Source organism: Drosophila nasuta, chromosome 3 (assembly GCF_023558535.2).
Source record: "Drosophila nasuta strain 15112-1781.00 chromosome 3, ASM2355853v1, whole genome shotgun sequence".
Classification (NCBI taxonomy): domain Eukaryota; kingdom Metazoa; phylum Arthropoda; class Insecta; order Diptera; family Drosophilidae; genus Drosophila; species Drosophila nasuta.
Window position 1 is genome coordinate 12,412,793 of NC_083457.1, and position 23,769 is coordinate 12,436,561.

The window sequence follows — 23,769 nt, forward strand, 5'->3', positions numbered from 1 at the left end:
TAAACATTGCCCTAATAAAAAAACAACTTAAATCAAGTTGAAAATAACTACATATGTACATATATAGAAGTCCTTGAGTCTAAAAAACATTTTAAACCGAACGATCCGATTATTTAGTACTCTTATTTGAAATTCTTCTAGAGAGAACATTTGAATGCAATTTTTCTAGTCCTTTAATTAACTGCCTGAGTGACTGAGTTTACAACCGCTCTAAACTCTCTAAATATTGTCGCAAAGTTCATAACATTTTGGGAGTCCAAGCTTTAAGGCCATATTATAATAAGGAGAGCAATGGGAATTTGAAATAAGATTATTTACTTACACAGTGACTATATTATAACATATAATATATAATCGAATTGGCAATACCGCATTGAATGTCACAATTGTGAGCACTGCGAATGTATCCGTCTTCACCCCAAGAGTTCCTCACCAGCCAATAATCTTCTCCAGCTGGATCGGTGCCATTGCCAATGATAACTTCAGCATGGTCTGTATCTTAAGAGCACGACGGTTCATTGGAAACACCACCATCATAATATTGCAAGAATATGCGTCTACAAACACCTTATTGGCAACAGCGGATATCAATGCGGCTTCATTTCCACTTTCTTAAGCTTTTTTCTCCGACGTCGTTCTCATCGAATCTGCAATCGTCATCACGCATAATAATGGGAGCCCGCAACATGTGTCATGTAAAATGTGTCATAGTGCCAAGCAAAGAGAAAAGAATTGCAGAAATAACGAAACGAAAATTTAATAAACCATTTTTGTTGATGTCGTAATTTTTGATTTGTGATATCTTTATTTAACTATTGAATACGAAACAAATTTAAACTACATGATATACTATAAAATAGATAGTAAATCTTTCACGTATGCAATAATCTTTTCGTTGACTCATAGTTCTTTTGCATTCATTTAAGCTAAAAAAAAATTGTTTGCGATAGTCGTGGTATGCATCATTAAAACATTGCTTAATGTAAATGTAGTAAAATTCTAAATATATAAAATGTAGCGGTTCGCCGCATGCGAATGCACCTTAGGGCGGGTCAATTTTTTTTCGCAAAAATCGTCCCCCATAATCGGAATCCACGAAGAATTCTAAAAAAATTTCACCATGAAACCATGTGTCTAAAATGAATTCCTAGCTCGCGCCGTGAAGCTTGAAGATTTCACTATAAGGTATTTCGAGGTATTGAAGGCATTTTAATGTATTTAAAAAAAAACATACGCATTTTCCGATTATATTGGAGTCAATTCTGATTCATCTTTTTACAAAAAATTTTATAATTTTTTTTTTAATTTGACAAAATGAGCCAAACTAGCCATGCACTGATTCTCATATATGAAAGTAGGAGCAATGCGTCTGTAACTTTTTAAGGAAGTAAGGTGTCGGTCTGAAAATTGAAATATAAATTCAAAGGCATTTTAAGCAACTAAATAAAAATAGGCGTGGCATGATAAAAGGCGGAATTTAATTTTATTTTTTATTATATAGTTTATTTGCTTGCAAAGAAATATATAATATTATTACATTAAGAAGCTTTCTTAAGATAAAAATATTAAAGCTTTTGTGAAGCTTTTTTGCATTCCCCTTATAACAGTTTATTTAAATGATAATTAATTTTGCGGTAAAACTTGTCTGGGGGCAGTCAAGAGCATCAGTCCCTATTGGTAAGTTATCACAGGGCACCGAACGATGTGTGCAGTTGTTAACACATGTCTCACGACGAGTTATGCTACAGAATCGAGATGCTGTTATGTCATTGACTTTAGAAAGTCGTTTCCACTAATATGCGTGTTGCAATAATTTCAATTTCTAATACCTGACACTCAACCGAACTAGCAACAGTTTACGTTGAGTAACTTTAACAGCAGAAATTTGCATCTTGAATACATTCTGACAAGGATCACTTACGATGATGTACTTAAGGCGGAATTTAATCTCTTTAAAGCGCATTAGAAAAGCTACGATCGCAAAGACCGTGAACAGCTGGCTCTGCAGATCTTTAAGGACAACGACAAGCTATTCGACAGGCACAACAAGCGCTATGTAGCAGAAGAGAAGACTTTGACTCCCGACGAATTTAAAAGGCTTATGCCCCAAGCTCTAATACCAATCACTCACAAGAAGGTATTGACTGTATTTACAATTCTTCTACCAAGGATAACCTTCCTGCTAACCAAGTTAAAATCAAGAACAATGTGGATCCTTTTGAGCTCAATAGAAAGCCAGTACTTTATAAACAAAGGACGGAGAGTATTCCTGTCCGAGCCAATCCGATTGACTGCAAAAGAGCTTATCCCTATTAAACATTCAAAATTATTAAATTAAATATATTTATTTTATTATATTAAATATTAAATTAAAGTTTTCATTATTTATTTATAAATTTCTATTGACATGATTTCAAATAGTTGTTAAGTCGGTTAACACTGACTTATTTAATGCTAGAAACAAGCAAGAACTACTTTTTATTAATATAAGATTTTATAAATGTTATTATATGATACAATTCGCTTAGTTCTCAAAATTAGCGATTGATGATTTAAAAATTTATTAATATGTCTATATATTTAGTTCAACGAATTTCTATTGGTAAGATCAATCGAATACAATATAATATTTAAAGCCTATTCATAAAAATTGAATTTTATATATACGCAGGACGACCATTGAAATCAACTGATGAATTCTGTGATTGAAAATCGTCAGTTATTATTATGCCACTTTATTAACCTTATCGGCATAGCAAAAGCATTTGTGAAAACTGATATTTTAATGACAACTTGGATCTCAAATCTTGATCAGTGCAATAACTTAGCAATTCCATTTAACGTAACATATATCATAACATATCATAAAAATAACAAGTAAGAAAGTTACAGTCGAGTGTGCTCTAGCTTTAAAATTACGCTTGTTATTCGATTTTTTTTGATACTTTAGTATAGTCTCTGAGATCCAGTGTTTCACACGGACAGACGGACATGTCTAGATCGTCTTGGCTGTTGACTCTGATCAAGAATATATATACTTTATAGGGTCGGAGATGCCTCGTTCTACCTATTACATACATTTCCTGCCGGGACAAAGTTATAATACCCTTCTACCCTATGGGTAGCGGGTATAAAAATCGAATAAGGTATAGGAAAGACGCAATATATTACTGTGCACGCCTTTATTTATTCCAAGGGTGCTAAATAAATTATAACTAATGATTCATCACATTTCGGTTTCGTTATTTTCGCTATTCTTTGTTCTTTCTTCGAGATTGCGGTAGCAATCTTGTTATATATTGCCTAACACACCAACGAACTGGCATCAGTATAATTGTGTAACTTCAACATGAAGGCAGCAATTTGCATTTTGCTCTTCGTCTTCGCGGGATACGTTCAGGCAAGGATCACTTACGATGACGTACTTGACGCGGAATTTGAACTCTTCAAAGTGGAGCATGAGAAAAGCTACGATGACGAATACGAAGAACAACTGCGTCTGCAGATCTTTAAAGATAACAAGAAGCTGATCGATAGACACAACAAGCGCTATGCAGCTGGAGAGAAGACTTACACGATGGGTGTAAATAAATTCACAGATTTGACTCAAGAGGAATTCAAAATGCTTTTGCTCCCAAGCCCTAATTCAAGTCATTCTCTTGAAAGTATCGACTATATTTACAATCCTTCTGCCAAGGATAGCCTACCAAGTAGCATTGATTGGCGTAGATCAGGCGCCGTTAACCCAATTAAAAATCAAATTCCCTGTGGCGGATGTTGGGCTTTCTCTGCCGTAGGCTCTCTGGAAAGCCAACACTTCATACACAAAGGAAAAACTGTGTTCTTATCCGAACAAAATCTGATTGACTGCTGTGAAGGTTCCCGTCCGATTGAAGCACTGGATTATGTTAAGGATAATGGTGGTATAAATACTGAAAGATCGTATCCATATAAATGTATGAAACACAGTTGCCATTACGAAAAAAAAAACATTGGAGCAGAAGTTTCGGCTGTTGTACAAATTCAAAGTGGAAATGAAGACGCATTAGCATCGGCCGTTGCTAATAAGGGTCCCACATCAGTGTGTATCAACGTCGATTCCAACTTCCAATATTATAGAAGTGGCGTCTTCAATGAACCGTCGTGCTCTCAAACTATAAACCATTGTGTAGTTATCATTGGCTACGGCACAGATTCAGTTGGAGGAGATTATTGGTTGGTGAGGAACTCTTGGGGCGAGGATTGGGGAGAAAACGGATACATTCGAATGGCTCGCAATCGCAATAATCAATGCGCTATTGCCAGTTATGCAGTATATCCTTTAGTTAAATAAATATCTTTATATTGTGCTCTTGCCAGTTGTGAAATAAATCCTTTCGTTTATTTGTAAATAAATAAAATAAATATCAAAATACCGCTCTCTCTTTATTTCAATATTTTATTGTATCATTGCGCACCTAGTTGTTGAAATGATACATTTTTATTTTATACTCATATAATTTTTTTTTTATTTTTATATAATCAAGCGCCTTGAGTACATCTAAAGGATCGCAATTAATAATTATGAGTTAAAAAAGCAAACCCCAATCATTTGTTTTTCATGGAAGTTGTAAATCAGGACTTACACACAAAGCTAATAAAAGCAAAACGTACTTTTTCTGGACACTAATTTATTTTATTTTTTATTGTTATAATTCTAATAATTCATTTTCAACAACACAATTTCTATTGTCTTTGTTTATGACTGACCTATTTGAAGCTCTAAATTAAAAAAATACGTACTCAAAAACAATAATTTGTTATGACCCACCCATGCATCTATTTATTTATAACGAAAATATAATTTAAGGCTTAGGGAAGAATTAAGTAAGAGGAATCTATCTCGCAAAGCAAATACTGAGTATACATTGTTATCTGCATTATGCAAGTATTAGTATACTAATTTATGGTCGAATAAAAAGAGAGATAAAATACAAACATAAACTCCAACTGTAAAACTCAAATACTTATTATATATAATACATATATGACTAACCAACTGAGATCGTAGCTTTGCCTGCATGCATTTTTTAATATTATCATTAAAATAATAATTAATTGCATGTGGAGATCGAGTTATGAAAAACCGCTTCTTAGCGTGCACATATTTAGATATATGTATGTAACATATATGTATATATCAGATAGATCCAGATTGGTGACTGGGTATCAAACTATACCCCGCACTATCAATATATAAGCATCACAAGTTAATTTCAGCTCAAAATGAAATAAAAGAACCATTCCTTTGTCTGTCTATTACCTCAAAGCGAAACCGTTACGCTGTGAGCAAAACTCTTTTAATCCCCATCCACTTGAAATCGTTATGAAGATGTAATTTCGCCTATCTTTATGGATATTGTAAATAATCGTTAGACACATGAAAGAGGTATAAAAGGCGAACCGTGCTCAACCCAATTCAGTTTCCCATAGTTCTTCAGTGGGTATTAAGCTAAATCACAATGAAAGCAGTCATTCTAATTCTGGTCCTCGTGGCAGTTGTCCATGCAACTAGTTTGAAAGACATTCTAAAGGCTGAGTTTAACGCCTTCAAATTGAAGCACCACAAAAACTACAAGGATGCTAGTGAGGAGTTGAAGCGCCTGCGGAACTTCGTAGAAAATAAAAAACTGATCGATAGTCACAACAAGCGATTTGCTGCTGGGGAAGTATCCTACGAGATGGGCATCAATCAATTCTCAGACTTGAACTCCAAGGAATTCCAAGAGACAGTGCTGTCAAGCATCAATGCCAATGACTTGACAATTCGTATTACTCAAATATACACTCCATCACCAAGTGTTCAAATACCCGGAAGCATAGATTGGCGTGAGAAGGGAGCAGTTACAAGAGTTAAGGATCAAGGAGGATGTGGATCTTGCTGGGCTTTTTCTGCCATTGGCACACTAGAGGGCCAAAACTTTATCAAGAACCGACAGCTTATCTCGCTATCCGAACAGAATCTAATCGATTGCTCCAAGGAGAATGGCGGATGTGATGGCGGCTGGCCAGAAACTGCATTAAACTTTATCAAGGACAATGGTGGTGTTGACACTGAGGACTCATATCCCTATGAAGAGAGGGATGGCGAATGTCGTTTCAATGCTGAGAACATTGGCGCAAAGGTCACTGGCACTGTCGGTGTGGCCAGTGGAGATGAGTCTGCGCTGGCAGCAGCCGTTGCAGAGAAGGGTCCCATTTCAGTGGCCGTTGATGCTTCACAATTTCAGAACTATCAAGGAGGTGTCTTCGATGAACCTTCGTGCCAGGACGATGTAAACCACGGCGTTGTCGTCGTTGGCTATGGTCGTGATGACATTGGCGGCGACTATTGGCTGGTAAAGAACTCCTGGTCAGAGTCCTGGGGTGAAAATGGATACATTCGCATAGCGCGCAATAAGAATAATCAGTGCAAGATTGCGGACCATGGCGTCTATCCGTTGGTCTAAGGGATATTTTTGTTAATTATCCGTAAATCAACTATAATTTATTCTTCTAAAAATTTTAAATTATTTAAATAAATATTTTGAATTGGTTAAAAAATATCAACTGTTTTACTACCACGAAATCTTAAGGTTGTCCAGCTCTATTTCAGCCCTATCTCTAATAATCTGAGATCCAATTGTTAGACAGTTGGATATGGATATGGTGTTGACACTAATCAAGTATATATACTTTATAACAGCGGACATGCCTCCTTGTTCCTTTGGGTTTGCTTGTGTATCAAATATTTGTGTATCCAATGAATGAATGCTTGTTTGAAAATCGGCAATTATTGAACCTTTTTGAACTTACGTAATAGCAAAAGCATCTGTGAAATCTGATTTTTATCGCCATCATATAAACCTATATCATAACATATTTTTAGAAATTAAAAATAATATTGCGTGTGGTCAGGAAAAAAGGTATAGGAGGGACATAGCATATTACTCATTTATAAATTTAAACATTGCTCAAATAAATTATAACTAAACTTTCATCACATCTTGGCTTAGTTATTTCCGCAACTCTTTGTCCTTTCTTCAAGATTGCGGTTGCAATTTTGATATATAATAGCCTGGCACTCCAACGAACTGGCATCAGTTTAAGTGTGTAACTTCAACATGAAGGCAGCAATTTGCATTTTGCTTTTCGCCCTCGTGGGATACATTCAGGCAAGGATCAATTACGATGACGTTCTTGAAGCGGAATTTGAACTCTTCAAAGCGGAGCATGAGAAAAGCTACGATGACGAATACGAAGAACAACTGCGTCTGCAGATCTTTAAAGATAACAAGAAGCTGATCGATAGACACAACAAGCGCTATGCAGCTGGAGAGAAGACTTACACGATGGGTGTAAATAAATTCACAGATTTGACTCAAGAGGAGTTCAAAAGGCTTATGCTCACAAGTCTTAATACAAATCATTCACAAGAAGGCTCCGACTATATTTATAATCCTTCTGCCAAGGATAGCCTTCCAAGTAGCATTGATTGGCGTAGTTCGGGCGCTGTTAATCCAGTTAAATATCAAGGCCGTTGTGGCTCTTGTTGGGCTTTCTCTGCTGTAGGCTCACTGGAAAGCCATTACTTTATATACAAAAAACGAAGAGTATCCCTGTCCGAACAAAATTTGGTGGACTGCACAAGAGGTTATCCCTATAACAACTACGGCTGTTCCGGCGGTTGGCCGATTGAAGCATTGAAATATGTTAAGGACAATGGTGGTATAGATACTGAAAGCTCTTATCCGTATGAAGGAAGAAACGACTATTGCCATTACGAAAGGTACAACATTGGAGCACAAATCTCGGGAATTGTGCAAATTCAAAGTGGAAATGAAGACGCATTAGCATCGGCCGTTGCTAATAAGGGTCCCATATCAGTGTGTATCAACGTCGATTCCAACTTCCAATATTATAGAAGTGGCGTCTTCAATGAACCGTCGTGCTCTCAAACTGTAAACCATTGTGTAGTTGCTATTGGCTACGGCACCGATCCAGTTGAAGGAGATTATTGGCTCGTGAGGAACTCTTGGGGTGAGAATTGGGGAGAAAAAGGATACATTCGCATGGCTCGCAATTGCAACAATCAATGCGGTATAGCACTATATCCAGTTTATCCGTTAGTGTAAAAGGCACTTTCGTATTATTTTCTTTGCAAATCAATAATTATGTGTTTTGAAATGTTTTATACTCTCTAGATTAAACTTAAAACTAACGTCAAATTCCTTCCTTAAATATTTTGAATTGTATTACGCATATGCATATAAAAGGTAATAATAAAGCTAGTGCATTCAAAACTACTTTTTTTTATAGTTCTGAGAAATATTACAATAAGAGCATCAGCACATTCAAGGAGAGTACTGGCTAGAACTTCTTTACTTCAGACATGCAAATACACAAATCCATTTGGGAAGTAAATAAATATATAATGATGATCAGTGAAGTAATCGATAAAATATAATTTTTTAATATATATGCTTAAAGACTTAGCTTTGAAATGTTGTGTTTAATTTGCCTTGTAATAATTTATTAATCACTGGTTTGGTGCTATAAAAAACAAAATTTATGATTGCGACAGGTAAGTTATCTATGTCATCATTTAAACAAAAGATCATATAACGCAAAGTGCAGAAAAGAATTATTTAAAAATTATCTATCGTCTACCTTATATATTTTAAATGATTACATATTACGCTCGAGAGGATTATGGCACATAAATATATACATAAGTTCCATCTTCTAAATATTAACAATTTCCTCTAAATAAGTATTGTAACCCTGTTAGTCTTTATTTAATCGTTAAAAAACTCTGACGAATGTTATTTTAAATCGAATGCAAATAATCAATATAAAATATCAGGATTATTGATTACTCACTGTTTTACATGACACACAGCTTTAATTAACTAGTTAGATAATTTGTTATTTTATAACGTATACGTAAGTGAAATCAGCTATCTGAAATGGAAGCTCAAATCCCTTCGACTGACTATTACTTAAACGACACACCGTAAATATTCTTTCTTTAATCCCCTTCGACTTCAAATTGTTATAAATTTGTAATTGCGATTATCTACATGGGTAGATTGTAAATAATCTTTAGACACCTGAAAGAGGTATAAAAGGCGAACCGTGCTCTACCCAATTCAGTTTCCCATAGTTCCCCAGTGGGTATTAAGCTAAATCACAAATCATGAAAGCAGTCATTCTAATTCTGGTCCTCCTGGCAGTTGTCCATGCAACTAGTCTAAAAGACATTCTAAAGGCTGAGTTTAACGCCTTCAAATTGAAGCACCACAAAACCTACAAGGATGCTAGTGAGGAGTTGAAGCGCCTGCAGAACTTCGTAGAAAATAAGAAACTGATCGATAGTCACAACAAGCGATATGCTGCTGGGGAAGTATCCTACGAGATGGGCATCAATCAATTCTCAGACTTGAACTCCAAGGAATTCCAAGAGACAGTGCTGTCAAGCATCAATGCCAATGACTTGACAATTCGTATTACTCAAATATACACTCCATCACCAAGTGTTCAAATACCCGGAAGCATAGATTGGCGTGAGAAGGGAGCAGTTACAAGAGTTAAGGATCAAGGCGGATGTGGATCTTGCTGGGCTTTTTCTGCCATTGGCACACTAGAGGGCCAAAACTTTATCAAGAACCGACAGCTTATCTCGCTATCTGAACAGAATCTAATCGATTGCTCCAAGGAGAATGGCGGATGTGATGGCGGCTGGCCAGAAACTGCATTAAACTTTATCAAGGACAATGGTGGTGTTGACACTGAGGACTCATATCCCTATGAAGAGAGGGATGGCGAATGTCGTTTCAATGCAGAGAACATTGGCGCAAAGGTCACTGGCACTGTCGGTGTGGCCAGTGGAGATGAGTCTGCGCTGGCAGCAGCCGTTGCAGAGAAGGGTCCCATTTCAGTGGCCGTTGATGCTTCACAATTTCAGAACTATCAAGGAGGTGTCTTCGATGAACCTTCGTGCCAGGACGATGTAAACCACGGCGTTGTCGTCGTTGGCTATGGTCGTGATGACATTGGCGGCGACTATTGGCTGGTAAAGAACTCCTGGTCAGAGTCCTGGGGTGAAAATGGATACATTCGCATAGCGCGCAATAAGAATAATCAGTGCAAGATTGCGGACCATGGCGTCTATCCGTTGGTCTAAAGGACGTTTTTCTTAATTATCTTTAAATCCAATAATATTTATTCTTTTACAAAATTTTAATTATTTCAATAAATATCTTGAATTGGTTAAAAATTTCAACTGTTTTACTACGACGAAATCTAAGGCAATATTAATTACTACGTGTATATCATATGTATAAATGAAATATCAACTCTATCTCTAATAATCTGAGATCCAGTTGTTAAATAGCCGGATATGGCTATGATGTTGACACTGATCATATATATATGCATATATTTAATAGAACCGGGCATGCGTCCTTGTTCCTTTGGGTTTGTTTGTGTATCAAATGTTTGTTAACCGAGGAATTTCTATAGACATCAAGGTATGATATATTGAGCGAAAATTGGGCAAAGTTTTCACTGATTTTCTTTAATTTGAGCATGAACCCAATAGACAAGCTTCTGCTAGTAATGTACGCAATCGTAAATATTGCTTAATGTAAGTACGTACAATTCAAGCCACTCGCTAAATATTTAATAAAAAAAATTATTAATACTTACATATATGTATGAACATATATACAATCACATACGGCGAACCGCTACTTTTTAAATAATTAGTATATTACTGCATTTAAATTAAGCAAGGTTTTAATGATGCATACCACGATTACCACAAACAATTTTTTTAGCTTAAATTAATGTAAAAGAACTATGAGTCAATGAAAAGATTATTGCCTACGTGAAAGATTTACTATTCTATCTATGATATACTAATATAATATCATATAGTTTAAATTTGATTCATATTCAATAGTTAAATAAATAAATATATATTTACGACCTCAACACAATTTCAAACAATTCAACACAAATGAGTCATTAAATGAAATCATTAAATTTTCGTTTCGTTATTTCTGCAATTCTTTTCTTTTTGCTTGGCACTATGGCACATTTTACATGACACATGTTGCAAGCTCCCATTATTATGCGTGATGACGATTGCAGATTCGATGAGAACGACGTCGGAGAAAAAAGCTTAAGAAAGTGGAAATGAAGCCGCATTGACATCCGCTGTTGCCGATAAGGTGTGTGTCGACGCATATTCTTCCATTATTATTATTATTATGTAGGTGGTGCTTCCAATGAACCGTCGTGCTCTTAAGACCATGCTGTAGTTATCATTGGCAATGGTACCGATCCAGCTGGAGGAGGTTATTAGTTGGTGAGGAACTCTTGGGTGAGGAATCGCAATTGTGACAATCATTTTACATTATATTTATATAGCCACTATATAAATAAATAAACTTTTTTCAAATCTCCAGTTCTCACTTTATTGTAATATGACCTTAAAGCTTGGACTCTCAAAATGTTATCAACTTTTCGAGAATATTTACAGAGTTTCACTCTTCTAAAAGCTTCGAGCGCCTGTAAACTCAGTCACTCAGGCAGTTAATTAAAGGACAAGAAAAATTTCATTCAAATCTTCTCGCTAAGAAGAATTTCAAATAAGAATAGTAAATAAACGGATCGTTAGGGTTAAAATGTTTTTTAGACTCAATGACTTCTATAGACATATGTACATATTTTCAACTTGATTTATTTTGTTTTTCTTTTGCCTTATTCGGTCAATGTTTAACATTTTCTGCAATGTTATTTGTTACAAGTATAGCATGTTATTTAACTCAGTTAAGACTGACCTATTTAAGCCTATAAATAAAAATAGCTTAAGTGAGCTAACATTCTATCAACTATCTATTCGAACACCAAATTATTATACAACACCGACGCATTACAGTGTTGGAATGTTCTTTGTCTGTTTATTACTTAATAGACATAGTTACGCTTTCGGCAAAAGCTATATTAAACCCTGTCCACTTGAAACAGTTATAAAGATTTAATTCCGCTTATCTATAGTATAGCTTGTAAATCGTTGGACCCATTAAAGACGTATAAAAGGCGCAACATCGTCAATCAATTCAGTTTCTCACAGTTTCACAGTGAGTATTAAGCTAAATCGCAATGAAAGCAGTCATTCTAGTTCTAGTCCTAGTGGCAGTTGCTCAAGCAACTAGTCTCAAGGACATTCTTAAGGCTGAGTTTAATGCCTTCAAATTGAGGCACCACAAAATCTACAAGGATGCTACTGAGGAGTTGAAGCGCCTTCAGATATTCATGGAAAACAAGAAACTGATTGACAGGCACAACAAACGATATGAGGCAGAAAAGGAGTCTTACGAGATGGGTGTGAATAAATTCTCTGATATGAGTCCCGAGGAATTCAAAACTCTTGTGCTTACAAACCTCAATCCTGCTGACGCCCAGGAAGGCATCGATTATATTTACAATCCTTCTGCCAAGACTAGTCTCCCGAGTAGCGTTGATTGGCGTCTTTCAGGCGCTGTTAATCCAGTTAAAAATCAAGGCTCCTGTGGTTCCTGTTGGGCTTTCTCTGCCGTCGGTTCACTAGAAAGTCATCACTTTATAAACTTAAACCAGAGAGTATCCCTGTCCGAGCAAAATTTGGTGGACTGCACAAGAGGTTATCCCTATTACAACCAAGGCTGTGGAGGTGGCTGGCCGATTGAAGCATTGAATTATGTTAGGGACAATGGTGGTATAAATACTGAAAGCTCTTACCCATATGAAGGAGAAGACAAATCTTGCCGTTACAATAAGAACAACATTGGATCAAAAATCTCTGCTGTTATACAAATTGCTAGCGGAGATGAAGCCGCATTGGCATCCGCCGTCGCCAAGAAGGGACCCATCTCGGTGTGCGTCGACGCCTCCTTGTTCCAGTATTACCAAAGTGGCGTCTTCAATGAACCGTCGTGCTCCCAATCTACAAATCATTGTATTGTTGTTGATGGCTACGGCACCGATTCAGTTGGAGGAGATTATTGGCTGGCGAGGAACTCTTGGGGCGAGAATTGGGGAGAAATCGGATACATTCGCATGGCTCGCAATCGTAGCAATCAATGTGCTATTGCCAGTTATGCAATTTATCCTTTAATTTAATAAATATCTTTGTATTTTTATAATTTATATTATTTTATTGCAAATAAATATTTGTTTATCCCATTTACAATCTTTAACGTTGTTAGAAATATTTTCATAGGGGTAAAATAATTAAATATTAAGGAAATTTTATAGTTATACCCAATAAAAAATAGTCACACGCATGTTATACAATTTCACAATCGCAATTATAAATTCACTCATTCAGCAAAATTAGATCATTAAATTTTGCTGCAAGCTCCCACTAATAATACCTAATACCTGGCACTCCACCGAACTAGCAACAGTTTAAGTTGAGTAACTTTAACAGCAGAAATTTGCATCTTGAATACATTCTGACAAGGATCACTTACGATGATGTACTTAAGGCAGAATTTAATCTCTTTAAAGCGCATTAGAAAAGCTGCGATGGCAAATACTATGAACAGCTGGTTCTGCAGATCTTTAAGGACAATCTAATCTAAGCTAATCGTCAGGCACAACAAGCACTATATAGCAGAAGAGAAGAGTTTGACTCCCGACGAATCAATCACTCACAAGAAGGTATTGACTGTATTTACAATTCTTCTACCAAGGATAACCTTCCTGCTAACCAAGTTAAAATCAAGAACAATGTGGATCCTTAGAAAGCCAGTACTTTATAAAGAAAGGGCGGAGAGTATTCCTGTCTGAGCCTCCTTAAACCTCCAAAATTTTCATTAATTTTTTTGAAACGGTCAATTAATTTAATTTGTTAATTTCATTAAATTAAATTTTTTTATTATTTATTTATCAATCACTCATATGACTTTTCTGATTAATTTGCTTTCAGTTGGCACAAATTGTGTGTGATTCAATATTTTATAATTGCGCATTTAACAAATTTCCCTAGAAATAATTTTCAATAGCGTGTTCATAGAAATTTCTATTGACATGATTTAAAATGGTTGTTAAGTCGGTTAACACTGACTTATTTAATGCTATAAACAAGCAAGAACTACTTTTAATAAAGTAGTAGTATACTATAAGATTTTATAAATGTTATTATATGATACAATTCGCTTAGTCCTCAAAATTAGCGATTGATGATTTTAAAATTTCCATTGGTAAGATCAATCGAATACAATATAATATTCAAAGCCTATTTATAAAAATTTAATTTTATATATAGTCAGGACGACCATTGAAATCAATTGATGAATTCTATGATTGAAAATCGTCAATTATTATCATACCACCTTATTAACCTTATCGGAATAGCAAAAGCATCTATGAAAACTGATATTTTAATGACAACTTTGATTTCAAATCTTGATCAGTGCAATAACTTAGCAATTTCATTTAACGTATTATATCAGTTCACTATCATAAAAATAAAAATCGAATAAGGTATAGGAAAGACGCAATATATTATATTACTGTGCACGCCTTTAAAATAAATTATAACTAAGAAATATAACATTTTGGTTTCGTTATTTTCGCAGTTCTTTGTTCTTTCTTCGATTGCGTTAGCAATCTTGTTATATAATGCCTAACACACCAACGAACTGGCATCAGTTTAATTGTGTAACTTCAACATGAAGGCAGCAATTTGCATTTTGCTCTTCGTCTTCGTGGGATACATTCAGGCAAGGATCACTTACGATGACGTTCTTGACGTGGAATTTGAACTCTTCAAAGTGGAGAATGAGAAAAGCTACGATGGCGTATACGAAGAACAACTGCGTCTGCAGATCTTTAAAGACAACAAGAAACTGATCGATAGACAGAACAAGCGCTATGCAGCTGGGGAGAAGACTTACATGATGGGTGTAAATAAATTCACAGATTTGACTCAAGAGGAATTCAAAAGACTTTTGCCTCCAAGCCTTAATTCAAATCATTCACTCGAAAGTATCGACTATATTTACAATCCTTCTGCCAAGGATAGCCTACCAAGTAGCATTGATTGGCGTAGATCAGGCGCCGTTAACCCAATTAAAAATCAAGGCAATTCTGGCGCTTTCTCTTGGGCCTTCTCTGCCGTAGGCTCTCTGGAAAGCCAACACTTCATACACAAAGGAAAAACTGTGTTCTTATCCGAACAAAATCTGATTGACTGCTGTGAAAGTTCCTGTCCTATTAAAGCACTGAATTATGTTAAGGATAATGGTGGTATAGATACTGAAAGATCTTATCCGTATACATGTATGAAACACAGTTGCCATTACGAAAAACAAAACATTGGAGCAGAAGTTTCGGCTATTGTACAAATTCAAAGTGGAAATGAAGACGCATTAGCATCGGCCGTTGCTAATAAGGGTCCCATATCAGTGTGTATCAACGTCGATTCCAACTTCCAATATTATAGAAGTGGCGTCTTCAATGAACCATCGTGCTCTCAAACTATAAACCATTGTGTAGTTATCATTGGCTACGGCACCGATTCAGTTGGAGGAGATTATTGGTTGGTGAGGAATTCTTGGGGCGAGGATTGGGGAGAAAACGGATACATTCGAATGGCTCGCAATCGCAACAATCAATGCGCTATTGCCAGTTATGCAGTATATCCTTTAGTTAAATGAATATATTTATATTGTGCTCTTGCCAGTTTTGAAATAAATCCTTTTGAATTTTTTTTTATACCCGCTACCCATAGGGTAGAAGGGTATTATAACTTTGTGCCGGCAGGAAATGTATGTAACAGGTTGAAGGAGGCATCTCCGACCCTATAAAGTATATATATTCTTGATCAGCGTCAACAGCCGAGACGATATAGCCATGTCCGTCTGTCCGTCTGTGTGTCTGTGTGTCTGTCCGTCCGTCCGTATGAAACACTGGATCTCAGAGACTATAAGAGGTAGAGCTATAATTTTTTTTCGACAGCATTTGTTATGTTTGCACGCAGATCAAGTTTGTTTCAAATTTTTGCCACGCCCACTTCCGCCCCCGCAAATCAAAAAAATCGAATAACAAGCGTAATTTTAAAGCTAGAGTTACGAATTTTGGTATATACAATAATTACTATAGTAGTTATGATTCCTGAACATTTGGTTGCGATCAGATAAAAATTGTCGAAGTTATTAAGGAAATACTTTTGTATGGGCAATTACGCCTACTTACTAGGGGTCTTAGTTGCTTTGGCTGACAATCTGGTATACTGTGCCGTGTATGGTATATTTTGAATGCGGTACTATGTCGATATACCAAATATACCATTTGGTATATTTTTTAATATTTTTGTAGTATATTTGGTATATTTTGAGAAATATACCGCAAAATATATTGCTTTTATTCAAAATGGGTAGCGGGTATCTCACAGTCGAGTACACTCGACTGTAGCTTTCTTACTTGTTTTTTATATTCGTTTATTTGTAAATAAATATTCATATATCAAAATACCGCTCTCTCTTTATTTCAATATTTTATTGTATCATAGCGCACCCAGTTGTTGAAATAATAATAATAATTTTACACTAATATATATTATTTTATTTTGATATGCATATTTTATTAATTTTGAACATAATAGTCAAGCACTTTGAGTACATCTAAATTAATAATAATAATTATGAGTTAAAACAGCAAACCCCAATCATTTGTTTTTCATGGAAGTTGGAAATCAGGACTTACACACAAAACTAATAAAAGCAAAATGTATTTTTTCTTGACACTAATTTATTTCATTTTTATTGTTATAATTCTAGTAATAAATTTTCAACAACACAATTATTATTGTCTTGTTCATCACTTACTTGAATTTTTTGAATATAGTGGGGAAATAAATGTTATCGTTTGATATTATCATTAAAATAACAATTAAATGCATGTGGAGATCGAGTTATAAAAACCCGCTTCTTAGCGTGTCTGTATATATCAGATAGATCCAGACTGGAGACTGGGTACCCCGCACTATCAATAAGTTCCCGGCCTAAGAAGGAAAAACACATTTTTTTCTAAAAATTTATTTTTATTCCATCTACGGCTATACAGTCAGTGCAGCGCTTCTTCAACCTTTCGATGCCATTTTTGTAGAAGGATGAACTTTTGCCTTCAAAATAGCCCTCAGTATCGGCAATCACCTCCTCATTTAATCGATATCTCTTGCCTTGGAGTTGCTTTTGAGATCTGAAAAAGCCAGTAGTCGCTGGGGGCCAAATCTGGAGAGTAGGGTGGGTGCGGCAGTAGTTCGAACCTCAATTCGCTCAATTTCAGCATTGTTGCCATAGACTTGTGCCACGGCGCATTATCCTGATGAAACCGCGGTTTCTTCTTTTGCCATATATGGACGTTTTTCTTGATCGCCCAGTTGATCTAGCAACTTTATATAATATTCGCTGTTGATTGTTTTACCTTTCTCCAGGTAGTCTATAAATAAAATCCCGTATGCATCCCAAAATACGGACGCTTATGATAATCGACACTATCGATAAAAAATAACGATGTTTGCTTACTACCGGGCCGGGAACTAATTGAGCGGTGTGATAGTTAGAATCTGGGTTAAATTTTCTGTCGTAATCGATGCATCACAAATCAGCTCAAAATGAAATAAAAGAACCATTCCTTTGTCTATCTCTTACCTCAAAGCGTAACCGTTACGCAGTGAACAAAACTCTTTAATCCCCACCCACTTGAAATCGTTATAAATATGTAATTTCGTCTATCTTTATGGAGATTGTAAATAATCATTGGACACATGAAAGTAGTATAAAAGGCGAACCATACTCAACCTAAATTAGTTTCCCATAGTTCTTCAGTGGGTATTAAGCTAAATCACAATAAAAGTAGTCATTCTAATTCTGGTCCTCGTGGCAGTTGTCCATGCAACTAGTCTGAAAGACATTCTAAAGGCTGAGTTTAACGCCTTCAAATTGAAGCACCACAAAACCTACAAGGATGCTAGTGAGGAGTTGAAGCGCCTGCAGAACTTCGTAGAAAATAAGAAACTGATCGATAGTCACAACAAGCGATATGCTGCTGGGGAAGTCTCCTACGAGATGGGCATCAATCAATTCTCTGACTTGAACTCCAAGGAATTCCAGGAGACAGTGCTGTCAAGCATCAATGCCAATGACTTAACAATTGGTATCACTCAAATATACACTCCATCACCAAGTGTTCAAATACCCGGAAGCATAGATTGGCGTGAGAAGGGAGCAGTTACAAGAGTTAAGGATCAAGGCGGATGTGGATCTTGCTGGGCTTTTTCTGCCATTGGCACACTAGAGGGCCAAAACTTTATCAAGAACCGACAGCTTATCTCGCTATCTGAACAGAATCTAATCGATTGCTCCAAGGAGAATGGCGGATGTGATGGCGGCTGGCCAGAAACTGCATTAAACTTTATCAAGGACAATGGTGGTGTTGACACTGAGGACTCATATCCCTATGAAGAGAGGGATGGCGAATGTCGTTTCAATGCAGAGAACATTGGCGCAAAGGTCACTGGCACTGTCGGTGTGGCCAGTGGAGATGAGTCTGCGCTGGCAGCAGCCGTTGCAGAGAAGGGTCCCATTTCAGTGGCCGTTGATGCTTCACAATTTCAGAACTATCAAGGAGGTGTCTTCGATGAACCTTCGTGCCAGGACGATGTAAACCACGGCGTTGTCGTCGTTGGCTATGGTCGTGATGACATTGGCGGCGACTATTGGCTGGTAAAGAACTCCTGGTCAGAGTCCTGGGGTGAAAATGGATACATTCGCATAGCGCGCAATAAGAATAATCAGTGCAAGATTGCGGACCATGGCGTCTATCCGTTGGTCTAAAGGACGTTTTTCTTAATTATCTTTAAATCCAATAATATTTATTCTTTTACAAAATGTTAATTATTTCAATAAATATCTTGAATTGGTTAAAAATTTCAACTGTTTTACTACGACGAAATCTAAGGCAATATTAATTACTACGTGTATATCATATGTATAAATGAAATATCAACTCTATCTCTAATAATCTGAGATCCAGTTGTTAAATAGCCGGATATGGCTATGATGTTGACACTGATCATATATATATGCATATATTTAATAGAACCGGGCATGCGTCCTTGTTCCTTTGGGTTTGTTTGTGTATCAAATGTTTGTTAACCGAGGAATTTCTATAGACATCAAGGTATGATATATTGAGCGAAAATTGGGCAAAGTTTTCACTGATTTTCTTTAATTTGAGCATGAACCCAATAGACAAGCTTCTGCTAGTAATGTACGCAATCGTAAATATTGCTTAATGTAAGTACGTACAATTCAAGCCACTCGCTAAATATTTAATAAAAAAAAAATTATTAATACTTACATATATGTATGAACATATATACAATCACATACGGCGAACCGCTACTTTTTAAATAATTAGTATATTACTGCATTTAAATTAAGCAAGGTTTGAATGATGCATACCACGATTACCACAAACAATTTTTTTAGCTTAAATTAATGTAAAAGAACTATGAGTCAATGAAAAGATTATTGCCTACGTGAAAGATTTACTATTCTATCTATGATATACTAATATAATATCATATAGTTTAAATTTGATTCATATTCAATAGTTAAATAAATAAATATATATTTACGACCTCAACACAATTTCAAACAATTCAACACAAATGAGTCATTAAATGAAATCATTAAATTTTCGTTTCGTTATTTCTGCAATTCTTTTCTTTTTGCTTGGCACTATGGCACATTTTACATGACACATGTTGCAAGCTCCCATTATTATGCGTGATGACGATTGCAGATTCGATGAGAACGACGTCGGAGAAAAAAAGCTTAAGAAAGTGGAAATGAAGCCGCATTGACATCCGCTGTTGCCGATAAGGTGTGTGTCGACGCATATTCTTCCATTATTATTATTATTATGTAGGTGGTGCTTCCAATGAACCGTCGTGCTCTTAAGACCATGCTGTAGTTATCATTGGCAATGGTACCGATCCAGCTGGAGGAGGTTATTAGTTGGTGAGGAACTCTTGGGTGAGGAATCGCAATTGTGACAATCATTTTACATTATATTTATATAGCCACTATATAAATAAATAAACTTTTTTCAAATCTCCAGTTCTCACTTTATTGTAATATGACCTTAAAGCTTGGACTCTCAAAATGTTATCAACTTTTCGAGAATATTTACAGAGTTTCACTCTTCTAAAGCTTCGAGCGCCTGTAAACTCAGTCACTCAGGCAGTTAATTAAAGGACAAGAAAAATTTCATTCAAATCTTCTCGCTAAGAAGAATTTCAAATAAGAATAGTAAATAAACGGATCGTTAGGGTTAAAATGTTTTTTAGACTCAATGACTTCTATAGACATATGTACATATTTTCAACTTGATTTATTTTGTTTTTCTTTTGCCTTATTCGGTCAATGTTTAACATTTTCTGCAATGTTATTTGTTACAAGTATAGCATGTTATTTAACTCAGTTAAGACTGACCTATTTAAGCCTATAAATAAAAATAGCTTAAGTGAGCTAACATTCTATCAACTATCTATTCGAACACCAAATTATTATACAACACCGACGCATTACAGTGTTGGAATGTTCTTTGTCTGTTTATTACTTAATAGACATAGTTACGCTTTCGGCAAAAGCTATATTAAACCCTGTCCACTTGAAACAGTTATAAAGATTTAATTCCGCTTATCTATAGTATAGCTTGTAAATCGTTGGACCCATTAAAGACGTATAAAAGGCGCAACATCGTCAATCAATTCAGTTTCTCACAGTTTCACAGTGAGTATTAAGCTAAATCGCAATGAAAGCAGTCATTCTAGTTCTAGTCCTAGTGGCAGTTGCTCAAGCAACTAGTCTCAAGGACATTCTTAAGGCTGAGTTTAATGCCTTCAAATTGAGGCACCACAAAATCTACAAGGATGCTACTGAGGAGTTGAAGCGCCTTCAGATATTCATGGAAAACAAGAAACTGATTGACAGGCACAACAAACGATATGAGGCAGGAAAGGAGTCTTACGAGATGGGTGTGAATAAATTCTCTGATATGAGTCCCGAGGAATTCAAAACTCTTGTGCTTACAAACCTCAATCCTGCTGACGCCCAGGAAGGCATCGATTATATTTACAATCCTTCTGCCAAGACTAGTCTCCCGAGTAGCGTTGATTGGCGTCTTTCAGGCGCTGTTAATCCAGTTAAAATCAAGGCTCCTGTGGTTCCTGTTGGGCTTTCTCTGCCGTCGGTTCACTAGAAAGTCATCACTTTATAAACTTAAACCAGAGAGTATCCCTGTCCGAGCAAAATTTGGTGGACTGCACAAGAGGTTATCCCTATTACAACCAAGGCTGTGGAGGTGGCTGGCCGATTGAAGCATTGAATTATGTTAGGGACAATGGTGGTATAAATACTGAAAGCTCTTACCCATATGAAGGAGAAGACAAATCTTGCCGTTACAATAAGAACAACATTGGATCAAAAATCTCTGCTGTTATACAAATTGCTAGCGGAGATGAAGCCGCATTGGCATCCGCCGTCGCCAAGAAGGGACCCATCTCGGTGTGCGTCGACGCCTCCTTGTTCCAGTATTACCAAAGTGGCGTCTTCAATGAACCGTCGTGCTCCCAATCTACAAATCATTGTATTGTTGTTGATGGCTACGGCACCGATTCAGTTGGAGGAGATTATTGGCTGGCGAGGAACTCTTGGGGCGAGAATTGGGGAGAAATCGGATACATTCGCATGGCTCGCAATCGTAGCAATCAATGTGCTATTGCCAGTTATGCAATTTATCCTTTAATTTAATAAATATCTTTGTATTTTTATAATTTATATTATTTTATTGCAAATAAATATTTGTTTATCCCATTTACAATCTTTAACGTTGTTAGAAATATTTTCATAGGGGTAAAATAATTAAATATTAAGGAAATTTTATAGTTATACCCAATAAAAAATAGTCACACGCATGTTATACAATTTCACAATCGCAATTATAAATTCACTCATTCAGCAAAATTAGATCATTAAATTTTGCTGCAAGCTCCCACTAATAATACCTAATACCTGGCACTCCACCGAACTAGCAACAGTTTAAGTTGAGTAACTTTAACAGCAGAAATTTGCATCTTGAATACATTCTGACAAGGATCACTTACGATGATGTACTTAAGGCAGAATTTAATCTCTTTAAAGCGCATTAGAAAAGCTGCGATGGCAAATACTATGAACAGCTGGTTCTGCAGATCTTTAAGGACAATCTAATCTAAGCTAATCGTCAGGCACAACAAGCACTATATAGCAGAAGAGAAGACTTTGACTCCCGACGAATCAATCACTCACAAGAAGGTATTGACTGTATTTACAATTCTTCTACCAAGGATAACCTTCCTGCTAACCAAGTTAAAATCAAGAACAATGTGGATCCTTAGAAAGCCAGTACTTTATAAAGAAAGGGCGGAGAGTATTCCTGTCTGAGCCTCCTTAAACCTCCAAAATTTTCATTAATTTTTTGAAACGGTCAATTAATTTAATTTGTTAATTTCATTAAATTAAATTTTTTATTATTTATTTATCAATCACTCATATGACTTTTCTGATTAATTTGCTTTCAGTTGGCACAAATTGTGTGTGATTCAATATTTTATAATTGCGCATTTAACAAATTTCCTAGAAATAATTTTCAATAGCGTGTTCATAGAAATTTCTATTGACATGATTTAAAATGGTTGTTAAGTCGGTTAACACTGACTTATTTAATGCTATAAACAAGCAAGAACTACTTTTAATAAAGTAGTAGTATACTATAAGATTTTATAAATGTTATTATATGATACAATTCGCTTAGTCCTCAAAATTAGCGATTGATGATTTTAAAATTTCCATTGGTAAGATCAATCGAATACAATATAACATTCAAAGCCTATTTATAAAAATTTAATTTTATATATAGTCAGGACGACCATTGAAATCAATTGATGAATTCTATGATTGAAAATCGTCAATTATTATCATACCACCTTATTAACCTTATCGGAATAGCAAAAGCATCTATGAAAACTGATATTTTAATGACAACTTTGATTTCAAATCTTGATCAGTGCAATAACTTAGCAATTTCATTTAACGTATTATATCAGTTCACTATCATAAAAATAAAAATCGAATAAGGTATAGGAAAGACGCAATATATTATATTACTGTGCACGCCTTTAAAATAAATTATAACTAAGAAATATAACATTTTGGTTTCGTTATTTTCGCAGTTCTTTGTTCTTTCTTCGATTGCGTTAGCAATCTTGTTATATAATGCCTAACACACCAACGAACTGGCATCAGTTTAATTGGGTAACTTCAACATGAAGGCAGCAATTTGCATTTTGCTCTTCGTCTTCGTGGGATACATTCAGGCAAGGATCACTTACGATGACGTTCTTGACGTGGAATTTGAACTCTTCAAAGTGGAGAATGAGAAAAGCTACGATGGCGTATACGAAGAACAACTGCGTCTGCAGATCTTTAAAGACAACAAGAAACTGATCGATAGACAGAACAAGCGCTATGCAGCTGGGGAGAAGACTTACATGATGGGTGTAAATAAATTCACAGATTTGACTCAAGAGGAATTCAAAAGACTTTTGCCTCAAACATAATAGTCAACATAATAATAATAGTGAAC

The 23,769-nt window shown here is 35.7% G+C and overlaps 7 protein-coding genes and 1 pseudogene across 7 annotated transcripts; all 8 read left to right on the plus strand.

The window, feature by feature from the left end:
• Positions 1–3,334: 3,334 nt before the first annotated feature.
• On the plus strand, positions 3,335–4,399 carry LOC132789695 (procathepsin L-like). Its single transcript, XM_060797888.1, has one exon. It carries the CDS (start codon positions 3,350–3,352, stop codon positions 4,331–4,333), a length of 984 nt encoding a protein of 327 aa, XP_060653871.1. The 5' UTR covers positions 3,335–3,349; the 3' UTR covers positions 4,334–4,399.
• Positions 4,400–5,477: 1,078 nt separating this feature from the next.
• Positions 5,478–6,515, plus strand: LOC132789689 (procathepsin L-like). Its single transcript, XM_060797881.1, has one exon. The coding sequence runs from the start codon at positions 5,502–5,504 to the stop codon at positions 6,486–6,488; it is 987 nt and encodes a 328-aa protein (XP_060653864.1). The 5' UTR covers positions 5,478–5,501; the 3' UTR covers positions 6,489–6,515.
• Positions 6,516–7,127: 612 nt separating this feature from the next.
• On the plus strand, positions 7,128–8,187 carry LOC132789674 (procathepsin L-like). Its single transcript, XM_060797865.1, has one exon. It carries the CDS (start codon positions 7,143–7,145, stop codon positions 8,151–8,153), a length of 1,011 nt encoding a protein of 336 aa, XP_060653848.1. The 5' UTR covers positions 7,128–7,142; the 3' UTR covers positions 8,154–8,187.
• Positions 8,188–9,175: 988 nt separating this feature from the next.
• On the plus strand, positions 9,176–10,236 carry LOC132789688 (procathepsin L-like). Its single transcript, XM_060797880.1, has one exon. It carries the CDS (start codon positions 9,218–9,220, stop codon positions 10,202–10,204), a length of 987 nt encoding a protein of 328 aa, XP_060653863.1. The 5' UTR covers positions 9,176–9,217; the 3' UTR covers positions 10,205–10,236.
• Positions 10,237–12,161: 1,925 nt separating this feature from the next.
• On the plus strand, positions 12,162–13,251 carry LOC132789677 (procathepsin L-like). The gene has a single exon (XM_060797869.1). The coding sequence runs from the start codon at positions 12,190–12,192 to the stop codon at positions 13,186–13,188; it is 999 nt and encodes a 332-aa protein (XP_060653852.1). The 5' UTR covers positions 12,162–12,189; the 3' UTR covers positions 13,189–13,251.
• A 1,487-nt stretch (positions 13,252–14,738) lies between these two features.
• LOC132789694 (procathepsin L-like) lies at positions 14,739–15,786 on the plus strand. Its single transcript, XM_060797887.1, has one exon. It carries the CDS (start codon positions 14,745–14,747, stop codon positions 15,729–15,731), a length of 987 nt encoding a protein of 328 aa, XP_060653870.1. The 5' UTR covers positions 14,739–14,744; the 3' UTR covers positions 15,732–15,786.
• Positions 15,787–17,902: 2,116 nt separating this feature from the next.
• Positions 17,903–18,947, plus strand: LOC132789699 (procathepsin L-like). The gene has a single exon (XM_060797897.1). The coding sequence runs from the start codon at positions 18,144–18,146 to the stop codon at positions 18,909–18,911; it is 768 nt and encodes a 255-aa protein (XP_060653880.1). The 5' UTR covers positions 17,903–18,143; the 3' UTR covers positions 18,912–18,947.
• A 1,923-nt stretch (positions 18,948–20,870) lies between these two features.
• Positions 20,871–21,959, plus strand: LOC132789678 (procathepsin L-like; annotated as a pseudogene).
• Positions 21,960–23,769: the final 1,810 nt, after the last annotated feature.